Below are 14,126 nucleotides of genomic sequence, written 5' to 3'. Positions count from 1 at the left end.
CTGCAACTGCCTCACAATAAAAAGCGCGTCTGTCGTTCCTCTTCCTGGCATAAATCCAAACTGCATTTCGTCGATCTTCACTTTCTTCCTTATCCTCCTCTCCAACACCCTTTCCAATACCTTCATTCCATGGTCCAATAACTTTATCGCTCGGTACGAGCCACACTCTAGAGGGTCACCTTTCCCCTTGTCCAGAGGGACGAGGGTACTCAGTTCCCAATCCACTGGAATGCGGCCTTCTTTCACCGCCAGATTACAGATCTCTGTCATTCTCTTGACACCCCAACTTCCTGCTGCCTTCAACATATCTCCCACAACTCCCGTCGGCCCTCCCGCTTTTCTACTCTTCATTGCTTTTATCGCTTCCTCAACTTCCTTCTCAGTTATCTTCTCTGCCGGTCCTAAAACTGGGTTACTCTCCATGTTGCCATCCCATTCATTCTCTGTATTCAACAGCATTTCCATATATCTTTTCCATCTTCCTTTAATTACCTTCGCAAAAGCGGAAGGTTATGTTTTGATCGCTGTGTATTTATTTGTATGTCTGTGTGTGTGTGTGTGTGTATGTTATTCGCATAACTCAAAAAGTATTCAACCGAATTGCATGAAATTTGGTGGGATGATTGGTTATTATACGGGACACATTTGATTAGATTTTGGGAGCAATCGGGTCAAAGGTCAAGGTCAAGGTCACGAAAAGGTCAAAATCGTATTTTTACCATAGCGCGGTCAATTTTTATCCAATTGGCATGCAACTAATGCCAAAATGTTCAGAATTCAATGCCCGATCTTGTGATATACGACATGACCCAGTGAAGACATTACCCTTGTTAGCGGTTGGGGGTCAAAGGTCAGGGGGGTCACGACCTTGCAAAATGTGCGTTTTTTGTCATAACTCGGTCAATTCTTATCCGATTTGCATGAAATCAGCACCAAACTGTTCACTGTTCTGTTCCCTACACTCCCATGCCAAGTACAGAACAGTAGCTGCGGCGAAGGTATGCGCTCTACCGAGTGCCCGTTCTAGTTCCATCTGGGTCGACAACGATTTGTCCCACTTCATCCTTCAAGCAACTCACCCCCATCACATCACACCTCTCTTTCGCTATCTGCTTTGCAATCCTGAATCCTGCTTTCTGACCCTCTTCCGAATCCAAGCGTTCTCCGAACATTTTCCTACATGCCTCCTGCGCCTTTGCTACCTCTTTCTTTGCAGCCTTCCTGGCTGCCTCATAACTTTCATGCTCTGCTGTTTCTGCTCCCGTACCCTTCGCCTTCTGCCACTCCTTGAACTTCTTCCTCTTCTCGTCAATCCTCTTTCCAACTTCATCATCCCACCACCATGTTTCCGAGTGCCTCGGTGGTCCTTTTGTCCATCCACATACCTCACCAACGGCTCCCAACAGACTAGCTTTCATTGACATCCAACAACTTTCAAGCTCAACCACATCATCCTCTACCCGACTCAGCCTCTCTTTTAATGCCTCCCTTACTGTCACCTCTTTGAACCTCCACACCTTCATTCTCGGTTGGTACTTCACCCGCCGAGCTCTCCTCGCACCTTTCACCCTTATGTCGCAGACAACCAAGTGGTGCTGTGAAACAGCCTCCTCCCCCGGGATCACCTTTGTGTCCCGGAGGTGCCCCCTATCTCGCCTACGCACCATCAGGTAGTCAACGGTTGTCGTCGACCCACCTGACGTATATGTAACAAGCTTATTATCCTCTTTCTGGAACTGAGTATTACAAATCAACAAATCAGCTCCATCAGCAAACTCTAAAATCCATTCACCTTCTCCATTTCTCACACCATGTACGTATATATAATGTATGTATTGTATGTATGTATAATTCAATTCAATTTCACCATTCCAATGTATGCATATATTATGTATGCATATATTATGTATGCATATATTATGCATGCATATATATATAACACACACACACACACACACACACACACACACACACACACACACACACACACACACACACACACACACACACACACACACACACACACACACACACACACACACACACCCTGCTGCCTCCAGATGTTGAATCACTTGGGAGAACTGGGCTCATTGGATGAAAAATATCCTGGGCAAGGGGATGGGAGGGAAAGAGTATCTCTCCTGAACCCTCTTCCTCCATCTGTACAGGGGTCGCCGTAGAGTCAGTCCACTGCCCTCCCCACTCCCTGATCGCCCATTACAATTAAAAATTTGGCACCAGAACACGCACTCCCACAATTTTGCTTTAAGGCACAATTCCTTGTACCTCAGGTCCAAACGCCACTCCAGACTCCAGTTTGAAGTCTTCAGCTTCGCCCGGTTGCCTGGCTAAAATCCCAGCACACCAAATCAAAGTGGGAGAGTCGAAAGTGGAAGAGATAGAACACTTCATGGATCAGGACCCAACAGAAAAAAAAGGAACAGTGGAGAGAGGGGGGAAACATCAACAGCAGGGTTGAAGAACAAAATAGAGGAAGACTTGGACAAATGAGGGATGTGGGGAGGAATGAGGGGTAGGGAAGGATGCATGGGGTTGACAAGATGGATTCAGAAGCAAAGTCTTGAAGGAAAAACTGGAAGTTTGGAAGATTAACAAAGTTGTTGCTGACATTATTTTCATTGGGCAGTGTCCAAAATGATATCCATCATGTCATCTTGGACAAAAAAATTGCACAAAGAATCAGCTTTCTATGACCAAAGCAGACACAATTGAGCACCATATTGAGGCTGACATCTGAAAAAGTCTCACTAAAAATGAAATCTCCCTTTCACATCTGAAAATATGAATTTGCACACAAATGCACACTTCTCATATCCTGCTGACACAGTTACTCAGACAGTGGTGTTGAAAACGTTTTTCATGCAAATGCTTCATCAACAACACAGATAATAACATTGTATTTACTCAAGTATTATAATACAAATTGACATCCGGGTTGGGAAATTGCCAAATCTGCGAAAAATTGCCATATCTTAATGAATTAACATAATGGAGGTGATGCGTCTCCAAACTTGTTCACTCAGCGTTTTAAATCACAAAAACATCTTTGTCTTGTCCAGAAAGGTCAAATGTGGTTATAGTACGCCCTAAAGTAATTTCAAATTGTACAGTGTGTCCAAGAAGAATATTATCTCTACGTGGAAATATCACCCACTTTAAATTGCCCACCCAAGGTGGGCCAAGATGGGCACTCCCATCTGGAAGGTGTGCCGAAGGGCGGGAGTGCCAATCCTAGTTAATACAATAAAGTAAAATTTTCCAAGTCGAAATTTGTTTAAAGTTATGTAACAGAAAGATGTACCTGATAGTGAGCAACTCGCTGAGATTCGAAGTTGAGTTGAGCATTACAGACTTTACATTGCGTATCTGTGTACAGATCTCCTTCTGGTGTTACTATAGCCTTTGTCTCTATTGGCTTTGTTTCTCCTTCTACTTCTTCGATGCTGAAAGATAAAACACCATATTTTAGACATTCAACAATGGGGGAAAAAAACAATACCAACAGTAGTTTTTTTTTTTAAAGCAGCCAAAGCTCATGAACTATACGTCACTAGAATACAAGACCCACTAGAATACAAGACTCGTCGCTTGGCTGACGGTAATACCAATCCTTATAAATGGAGATAGATTTACATATGCATGTGAGAGGAATTTTTGAGGTCACATGTGCCCTCCCCTCCGTGAAGGGACCCCTCACGAATGGAACATACAGTGCAGAGGGAAATTCTGCCATTCTTGCTTGTGTAACAAATAGCTGGTATAACGCATTTTGACAGGCAGGTTTTCAGAGAAAAGAAATGAAAATTAACTTTCACCCTTTAAAAACGGTGCGTATAAATTATTGAAATATCAGCTGCTTTTTTGTTCATATACTTTTCTCATCTTTGTTGCAAAACCAGAGTGACCTGCTTTGTGATGCTTTAAAAGATGGTGTATAATCAGAAATTCTGTTTGATAGGGTGATATATTAGTTACTGATAACAACAAACAACAACAGGCATTTTAAGGCCATTTTCCCTGCAAGAGCGGGGGTTAGCCTTACGGTCCCCATGACAATCTTCTCCATCTTGCCCTATTTTCTGCATCTCCCCTTGTTAACCCCCTTGCCCGCATTTCTTCTTCGACCATCTTTAGCCAAGTCTTTCTCGGTCTTCCCCATACTCTACTTCCTTCTACATTCATTTCCATCACTCTTCTCAACTAGTCACTTTCATCCTTCCTCAACACATGACCAAACCATCTCAACCTGTTTCTCTTCACAGCATCAATCACAGGCTCTATTCCCATCATCTTTCGCAATTCATCATTTGTCTTCCTCTCTCTCAACGATACTCCGCACATCCACCGAACCATTCGCATTTCCACCCTTTCCAACCTTCGTTGCTGCTCTACGTTCATTACCCATGTCTCACTCCCATAAATCATAACACTTCTCACACATGCAGCAAACACCTTTCCCTTCAGCTTCAACGACACTCCCCTCGTCAGCACGCCACTCAGTTCCCGAAACTTCTTCCATGCACATCTCACTCAAGCAACCGTTGCCGAGTCTGATCCACCTTCTCCATTCAGCATGTCTCCTAGGTAACAAAATGTTTTCACACCTTCCAGCTTCAACAAGCCTGGGGATTTCAGATATCGGTAACCGTTTTTCCGTTCCGTGATTTAAGCTTATGGGAACCGATGGGAAACAAAATTCCGGCTCCGTGCCCAAACCTAATGGGAAACGATTTTTTTTCCTTTAGAATTTGTAAACCAAAACATTTGTAATACAAAATTAAAAATGTAGTCTCCAATAATAAATCCTGTCATTTACATGTATGCAATGTAATTAACGCATGTTCATTATTGAGGTTGATGTTTATTATCAGAGAAGAGCAAATTCTGTCAATTTGATTGTGTGTACCCTCATGAAAACATTTTACTACCTCGGAGACATGCTGAATGGAGAAGGTGGATCAGACTCGGCAACGGTTGCTCGAGTGAGATGTGCATGGAAGAAGTTTCGGGAACTGAGTGGCGTGCTGATGAGGGGAGTGTCGTTGAAGCTGAAGGGAAAGGTGTATGCTGCATGTGTGAGAAGTGTTATGATTTATGGGAGCGAAACATGGGTAATGAACATAGAGCAGCAACGAAGGTTGGAAAGGGTGGAAATGCGAATGGTTCGGTGGATGTGCGGAGTATCGTTGAGAGAGAGGAAGACAAATGATGAATTGCGAAAAATGATGGGAATAGAGCCTGTGATTGATGTTGTGAAGAGATTGATGAAAGTGACTGGTTGAGAAGAGTGATGGAAATGAATGTAGAAGGAAGTAGAGGACGGGGAAGACCGAGAAAGACTTGGCTAAAGATGGTGGAAGAAGAAATGCGGGCAAGGGGGTTAACAAGGAGAGATGCAGAAAATAGGGCAAGATGGAGAAGATTGTCATGGGGACCGCAAGGCTAACCCCTGCTACAGCAGGGAAAATGGCCTTAAAATGTATGTTGTTGTTGTGTTGTTGTATACCCTCATGAAATAGTTTTATTAATATTTGCAACGAAACAATGTGACCAAGCCTTCCCCATTGCAATCCGCTTCAAAATCGTCGCTGAATGACCATTTTCGTAATGTTTTTAAGGCGACATTTTTGGGGTTTTTTCGCTTAGCAACGGATGCCATTTTGAAAAGGAGGTCTGTGATTTAGACCGATGCGCATGTCCGTCAAAGCAGAAGTCATATCGCGAACCTGAATGTGGGAAACTACATGCTATCTGCTTTACCGGCCTAATTTTGTTGGAAATAAAACTCGACTTCTAAAATAGTCAACTGAAAATCACACGTGAAGGTAAATACTACATCTTTTTGCCTTACACTGCCTTTCTGCGATGGGAAACGTACTTTTGGTTCCGTGTTTTTGCTATCACATTACCGACACGCTACCGGTAACGATCGTTTCCATGAAATCCGCAGGCCTGTTCACGCCGTCTCCGAGATCCAACTCAACATTTCCTCCATCTGCAGCTCCCTCTGCGCACACCTTACACTTGAATGTTGCTGCCACACTGGTTAATGACCCTCTCAAACCACTACATTTTTGATGAACCAACTCAGCGCACATTGTACATTGAATGGAATTCACTCCGACACCCTTCCTGCACACAGCACACGGCCACTTCCCAGTTATTTCCACCTCACCACATGCTTTACCACTTGCCATCACCTTCGTTTTTCCGATATTCACCTTCAGACCTTTTGCTCCATACATTCCTTCCACTTGTTCATCTTCTCCTTCAGTCCATCCATACTTTCTGCAATCAACACCAGATCATCTGCATACAACAACTCCCACGGTAAACCCTCCTTTACGTTCCGAGCCAGCACCTCCATCACAGCTACAAATAGTAGTGGACTTAGTACCGACCCCTGATGCACTCCCACCTTCACCTCAAACTCACCACTGTTCCCGTCCTTCGTTCTTACAGCTTTGCGCGCTCTTTTGTACATTGCCATCACTACTCTGATCAACCATTCCTCCACTCCTAACTTCCTCAATGCCAATGTCACTATTTCACGTGGAACACCATCGAATGCTTTCTCCAGATCAACAAACCCAAGAAACAACTTCTTCCTCTTCTCCATGTACTTCTCCTGCAACTGCCTCACAATAAAAAGTGCATCTGTCATTCCTCTTCCTGGCATAAATCCAAACTGCATTTCGTCAATCTTCACTTTCTTCCTTATCCTCCTCTCCAACACCCTTTCCAATACCTTCATTCCATGCTCCAATAACTTTATCGCTCGATACGAGCCACAGTCCAGAGGGTCACCTTTCCCCTTGTATAGAGGGACGAGGGTACTCAGTTCCCAATCCACCGCCTTCTTTAGTTACTTAGTTACTGATGATAAACTGGAAATCCTGAAAAAAAAAAAAATAGAGCAAGCGTTTTCTGAATCAAATCGATATGAGAAACAGGATTGAATGAGACTCACCATTATCATAAGTGAAGAAGAAAATGGAGGAAGAGTTTTTGTTTTAATGTAAATTGAAACTGACCCATCTACCCCAACCTTACTCAACTCTCATACCGTTTGCAGATTGCCTAGAATCTGATTGATAAAAAGATGGCGATTAGAATTGATGGCGAGCACAAGTCCAGCGTAAAAAAAAAAAAATAGGACAATCATTGAAGGACGAAACTATTGACGGAAGGACAGACACACGCAGGCACACACAACGAGACCAAGATCCTTTTATATTGTTACGTTTGTGGGGGTGGAGATGAAATAACTTAGGAAAGTTTGGAATGTTTAGTTTTTTTTGTTTTTGTTTTTGTATACTGAATCGAGGCTCGTGAAAGAGCGAACATTTACTTCACAAACAAATCAACCAGACAAACAAAATAAATAAAAAGAGGGAGCGGAAGGCAAGATGGGGAGAGCAGGGGCAGCACACAAACACAACAACATTTGAGAGCAGGGAGATGTGTGGGAGGGAGAGGGCTTGGGGGGAGGAGGCGTGGGAAGGGGGGGGGGGGGTGGGAGAAGTATAAAACACAAGGACACCAAGGACTTCCAGGACAGAAGTTGGTTTCAAAAAAGTGGAATTGGGGTGAAATTAGCAGGGATAGAAAAGATCAAGGTTTTGGATGGGGGAAGATAAGATAAGAGATGGTGGTGAACAGCTGTTTTAAAGACCTGGAGGGTGGAGTGGGATTGAAGAGAGTGAGGGAGTTTGTTCCAGAGGCGGGAGAAAAGAGGAATGAAGGAGTGAAGGTGAGCAGAAAGCCTTGATTTTGGCAGTTTAACCATAAGAGGGTTGCAGGCAGATCTTGTGCGACCTGTAGGAATATTTGCGGGACAGAGCCCAGCGAGAACTGGGGGGCCAAGGCCAGGGAGGAGTCGGTAGAAGACGGAAAGACCACCAACCTGCCTGCGGTGAGTGAGTGAGAGGCCCTTGGAGTTAGCTTCATCGCGGGAGATTCCAATGATTCTGAATGCTTTGGATTCAACAGCGTGAAGACGAGCTAGGTGTGAGGCAGGAGAACCAGCCCAGAGGGGAGAGCAGTATTCCATTGAGCTGCGGATGAAAGCCTTGTATGTGGTGAGGAGCTTAGGTGTGCCAAGGAAGGACTTCGCACGACGGAGGATGCTCAGTCGGCGACTGGCTTTGGAGGCCAGATTTGAAATGTGGTTTTCCCAGGAAAGATCATGGCAGATAGTGAGACCCAAAAGCTTGGGTGACAGAACTTCTTGGAGAGGATTATTCAGAAAGTGGATGGGAGGGTTGTCCAGTCGGTCTTTTCGGAGAGACATCGTAAGAGTGTGAGATTTTTCAGGATTGAAAGACATGTTCCACTTGTTTGCCCAGTCTGTGATTTTTTCCAGGTCTGCAGAGAGTGAGGAGGCTGCAGACTGCCGATCTGAGGGATGAAGAATGGAGCGATAGAGAGTAGAGTCATCAGCAAAGAGATAGAGGGGATTTTCAAGAGAGTCAGAGAGATCATTGATGAAGACCAGAAAAAGCACAGGGCCCAGAACACTGCCTTGGGGAACTCCAGCCTGAACAGGAAGAGGAGATGAGAGAAACCCATTCAGGGCCACACGTTGACCGACTAGAGAGGAAGTCCGCCAGCCATGCGTGGAGATTTCCATGGATACCAAAAGAGGAGAGTTTGGTGAGCAGAGCGGGGTGCCAGACCGTATCGAAGGCACGTGATATGTCAAGGGAGACAGCTCTAATTTCCTGTTTGGCATTTAGGACCTCCATCCATTGTTGAGAAAGCAGAAGCAGCATGTCCAGAGTCGAGTGACCAGGTCTGAAACCAAATTGATGATCAGAGATCAAGCCATTGGAGAAGAGGAAAGATTTCATATCTGAAGCAATGATGGATTCCATGACTTTGCTGATAATTGGGAGAAGGCTGATTGGTCTGTAGTTGCTGGGATCTGTTTTTGCACCTTTTTTGTGCAAAGCGGTGATGTTGGCAGATTTCCAAGCAGATGGCAGATGACCTTGAGCAAAAGAGAGGGTGAAGAGAACAGAGAGAGGGAGTGAAAGAGCGGAAGAACAGGATTTTAGGACCCGTGGGCTGATGCCGTCAGGTCCAGTTGCAGAATCAGAGTCGAGGGTTGACAGAAACTTTTCCACCTTGTCAGGAGGAAAGGACACGGAGTCCAGGAGCAGCTGGGTAAGACTGGGTAAGGTGGGTACAGAGAGGGATGGGTTTGGGACACAAGATTTAGAGGCAAACACAGAGTTGAAGCATTCAGCTTTTTCATGTGCGGAGTCAGCCGTGTGGCCGTTTGAGGTGAGTGAGGGGATGGAGGGGGAACAAACACCAGAAACAGATTTGACCAGACGCCACCAGGATTTGGAAGAGGGAGACAGATAAGAGAGTTCGGTCCTGAGAACGGAGAGATATTGTTTCCTGGCTCTCCTGAGGGTGGACACACACTTGTTTCGGGCTTTGTAAAAGGAAATGAGATTTCCTTCCGTTGGATTTGCTTTCCAGGAGACGAAAGCAAGTTGTTTCTGGGCAATAGCCTCACCACAAGCTTCCGTGTACCATGGATGGGAGGAAGGGTATGACAACTAAAGATGAGATGGGATAAATCTGTGCATGAGAGAGAGCAATTTACTTTGGAAGAATTCCCAGGATGAGTTGATGCCAGAGGCGGTAGAGATGGGAGACCAGTCCAGATGATTGATGGCTGTTTGAAGACCGTGCCAGTTGGCCTGAGTGAAATGCCAGACTCGTCGACGCTGAGGAGGCTCTCTGAGAATGGTCAGAGAGATGTCCACTTTAACAAGCACATGATCAGATGAGCCGATTGGAGCAGAGGAGCAGCAGACATTTTCAGGGAAGTTAGTCATAACCAAGTCCAGAAGAGAAGATGCTCCGTTGACTGAGATCCGGGTCGGGAAATTGACAGATTGTGTCAGTCCCAGTGAGTCACAGAAGTCCTTTGCTGAAGAGCCATGGCTGGTGAGAGAGGTACCCACACCCAGCCAACTGGCATGGTGACAATTGAAATCACCACATATGAGGAAGAGAGAGTTGGGATGGGTAGATAGAAGTTGCGTTTAGTTTCGCATGGAACGTGTGAAGCGAAGAAGAACCTCGATGTAACAAAGTAGGGAATCTGTTTTGAATAAGATCGTACATGTGTCTCCATACGAGGGGTGGAGCTATGCTAATTAGATAGGGCTTAAGGATAATCCCCAGTGTGTAATCGCCCTCCTGTGATTTCCCCTACGTTTTATTTCATCAAAAATGGCTGCCATTAGAACAACAATTACAACAACAGCCATCGCACCGTCATGCCACCAGAGACCAGAACATTTGCCGGTCGGCAAGTAAACCCCGCCCAGCCGAACATTCCCGAATGGCGGCTAGAATCCGACTTGATGAATCGTAACGGAGAACCACACCCCGAGCTTCATGACTGGTTAAGGAGCCATGGGATGATGTAATGGGACGTCGGGATTGGTCGGGCAGTGATGTCAGCGAGGGACAGCCCCCCTCCCCCTCGCTCTCTCTCGGTCCTGGCTGCATGGCGAATGGTTGCATTGTTGTCGCTCTCTTGGTCCTGGCTGCGTGGTGAGCGGTCACATTGTTGGCGCTCTCGGGTTCTGGGCTTGGTCGCGGGCGGTGGCACATTTTTGGCTTGTGTATGCTTGTAAAGAAAAGACTGAGCAAGAGCTGTTTGGAGCAGTCGGAATCGCAAGGAAGAGAATCAGTGTGGGTGGTGGACTGGATCCATGTTGTGCTGCCCCGGGACAGCAGAGGGATTCGCAGGAGAACCGGCCGCGAGAAGTACTTCACACGTTGGGATGCAGAGAGCGCGCACCAGTTTGTGTGCTTCCCACGCGGTGGGGTTTGGAGGTGACGAAGGCCAAGCCCCGCATTGAGACCAGAGCTAAGTGCCAGCCGGCAGAAACATTCTACATTTTTACTTTCGTTTTCCCTTTCTTTGCATATGAGGCTGAGTGGAAACGTCTCAAATTAGGATTTAGTTTTCACTTCTCAACATTCATTTTTACCTAAATGCTTTATTTCATTAAATAATTTGTTGCATCTTACTTTTGTGTCGTATCCTTTTACTCGTTTGTGGGTTCAAGGAATAAAAACCCCGTGGTGGCCATCTGATCAGATAAGGCTTAGGGCTTTTCCCGTGCGAGCGAAAACATAATCCCGCCAAGTTTTGAAATACGCCTTAGAGTTAACTGTTCAGCTATCTGTCCAAGGCTGGTCTTCATCGGCTACAGACTGGACAATTTTTTTTTTTTTGTATACAAGATCGAGGCTCGCGTAAGAGCTAACATTAATGACAAAAAAAAAAAAACAGACACATAAGACATAATAAAGGGAGCGGGAGACAAGATGGGGAGAGAGGGGGAAGCAAACAAGTTCAACATTTGAGAGCAGGGACATCGGGAGATCTGTGGGAGGTAGAGGGCTTGGGGGGAGGAGGCGTGGGAAGGGGGTGGGGTTTGGGAGAGGTAAAAACCACATGGACACAGCGAGGACTTCCAGGAAAGAAGTCGGTATTTCAGAAAAGTGGATCTGGGGTGAATTAACGGGGGTAGAAAAGATCAAGGTTTTGGATGGGGGAAGACAAGAGATGGTGGTGAACAGCTGTTTTAAAGACCTGGAGGGAGAAGTGGGATTGAAGAGAGTGAGGGAGTTTGTTCCAGAGGCGGGAGTAAAGAGGAATGAACGAGTGAAGGTGAGCAGAGAGTCTTGATTTTGGCAGTTTCACCAGAAGAGGGTTGCTGGCAGATCTTGTGTGACCTGTAGGAATATTTGGGGGAAAGAGCACAGACAGGGCTGGGGGGGGGGGGGGGGGATAGGCCAGAGAGGAGTCGGTAGAAGACAGAAAAAACCACCAACCTGCATGCGGGGAGTGAATGAAGGGCCCTCAGAGTTAGCTTCATCACGAGAGATTCCAATGATTCTGAAAGTTTTGGTTTCAACAGCGTGAAGCCGAGCTATGTGTGAGGCAGGAGCACCAGCCCAGAGGGGAGAGCAGTATTTCACTGAGCTGCGGATGAAAGCCTTGTATGTGGTGAGGAGCTCAGGTGTGCCAAGGAAGGACCGCACAACGGAGGATGCCCAGTTGGCGACTGGCTTTGAAGGCCAGCTTGGAAATGTGTTTTTCCCAGGAAAGATCATGGCAGATTGTGAGACCCAAGAGCTTGAGTGACAGAACTTCTTGGAGAGGATTGTTGAGAAAGTAGATGGGAGGGTTGTCCAGACGGTCTTTTCAGAGAGACATAGTAAGAGTGAGATTTGTCAGGATTGAAAGATATGTTCCACTTGTTTGACCAGTCTGTGATTTTGTCCAGGTCTGCAGAAAGTGAGGAGGCTGCAGACTGCCGATCTGAGGGATGAGGTATGGAGTCATCAGTAAAGAGAAAGAGAGGATTTTCCAGAGTCGGAGAGATCATTGATGAATACCAGACAAAGCAAATATAGATATTATAGTTTAAAAAAAAATAGTAAACATAGATATAAAAATATTTATGATAAAAACTTCCCAATATGATGTACCAGTATACTCGTAGTTACCTATATGATATACTGGTATAGCTGCCAATATGATATTCCGGTGGCGTTAACAATATGACAAACCGGTAGAATTACTAATATGATATACCGGTAGCGTTAACAATATGATATACCGCTATTGTTAACAATATGATATACCAGTCGAGTTAACAACATGATATGCCGGTATAGTTAACAATGTGAAAAGCCGGTAAAGTAAACAATATGATATGACGGTAGGGTTAACAATATGATATACCGGTAGGGTTAACAATATGATATACCGGTAGAGTTAACAATATGACATACCGGACCACCGGTAGTGTTAATATTGTTACGGTTTTGAAAGTGTAAATATACGATCATTAAAGGTTAAAGGTTTGCCCCCATAGTTAGTCCACAAGCAACACGTAGGCCACCTTAGAACATTAGTTATGTCATAGTATGTGTGAAGATAAGGCCATTACCACTAGTGATACCTGCGTTGTGTAAAAGAAATAAGCTTAGGTCCCGTTCATTTTGCGGCCACCCTCCAATCTACCTCGTTGGGCAGCATCCATCCCGCGCCCTGATTTAGCTAATCCAGCTCGTTTGCCAGCAGCGTTCGCTGCTCTTGGGTTTTCGCTCGAAACCAGCCAAATGCCACGAGGTAGGCCTGGAAAGGGGGAGGAGCGCGAGGAAGAGGTGTGGCCGCATCAAGCAGCACGTCAGAAGGCGGTGACGGTGAAGGCAACGACCAACCAGGGCTCGGTGGGCATGGCTTAAGAGGGCGTGGTAAGGGCGCATCTAGCAAGTGCTGGAAGGTTCGCTGAAAAGGCTATATAAGCGCATGCACAAAGCCCTCGACAGGACTGCGCGGAGGCGTCTGATTGTACAGGCCTCGTGCGAAAGAACTTGTTGGGAGAGCGCGCATGATAAAGGATTCATTGGAAGTGGACTGCAATGGATACGCGCTTTGTATGAGGACGTATGCTATTGAACTTGCATTGGGGAGCGCCTATTGAGCCTGTATTGGGAGCGCATATAGCCCGGTTCATCTAATACGTACGCGACCGTGGTCGCCAGTAACCGCCCAGCCAGCCTACCTTTCGCCCCGCATTTAACCCCGTAATTGTCCAATCCGCGTCAACGACCCGCAGGGAGCTTCTGCCGCCCTGACCATCTGCTTCATGGTGTGAGTCGAGGACCGGAGCGAACTGCCTGGACGCCATCATCCCTGGACCATCAACCCGACCATCTACATCCCCGTGTGAGTGTGTCCGAGTGTGTCTGAGTGTGAAACGGGCCCGTGTCCTGGGATAAGTTAAGACTGTATTAAGCTGCACTGTGTGTTCTTCTTCTCCTTCCTGTACAAATTGTAAATAAACCAATTGTTATTCCTTGTTTCTTCCTAATTCGACCGTATCAGCGTTTTCCTCCATTGGGTAAGCGTGGCACGATTCGGAAACGCTCAGATCGGGTTTAGTCCTTGTTAACGGCTCGGATCACGGTTCGCTATCGCTCGGCGTTTCCACCTACAACCGTGATTCGGGCAGGGTTTATTTCCTTGCTTCCTGGGCGGCGTTGGTACTTAG

At 46.0% G+C, this 14,126-nt stretch overlaps 1 protein-coding gene across 9 annotated transcripts in view; it reads right to left on the bottom strand.

The window, feature by feature from the left end:
• Positions 1–14,126, bottom strand: part of ZMAT4 (zinc finger matrin-type 4) — a 137,517-nt gene that overhangs the window by 117,720 nt on the left and 5,671 nt on the right. For all 9 annotated transcript variants that reach the window (XM_078774769.1, XM_078774764.1, XM_078774766.1 and 6 more), the window contains one exon: positions 3,323–3,464. In XM_078774769.1, coding sequence (XP_078630895.1) covers positions 3,323–3,464 — 142 coding nt within the window. The remainder of the gene's footprint in view (positions 1–3,322; positions 3,465–14,126) is intronic.

This window comes from Myxine glutinosa, chromosome 3 (assembly GCF_964187855.1).
Source record: "Myxine glutinosa chromosome 3, kmMyxGlut1.1, whole genome shotgun sequence".
NCBI lineage: Eukaryota > Metazoa > Chordata > Myxini > Myxiniformes > Myxinidae > Myxine > Myxine glutinosa.
This window is presented reverse-complemented; position numbering and strand designations above follow the sequence as displayed.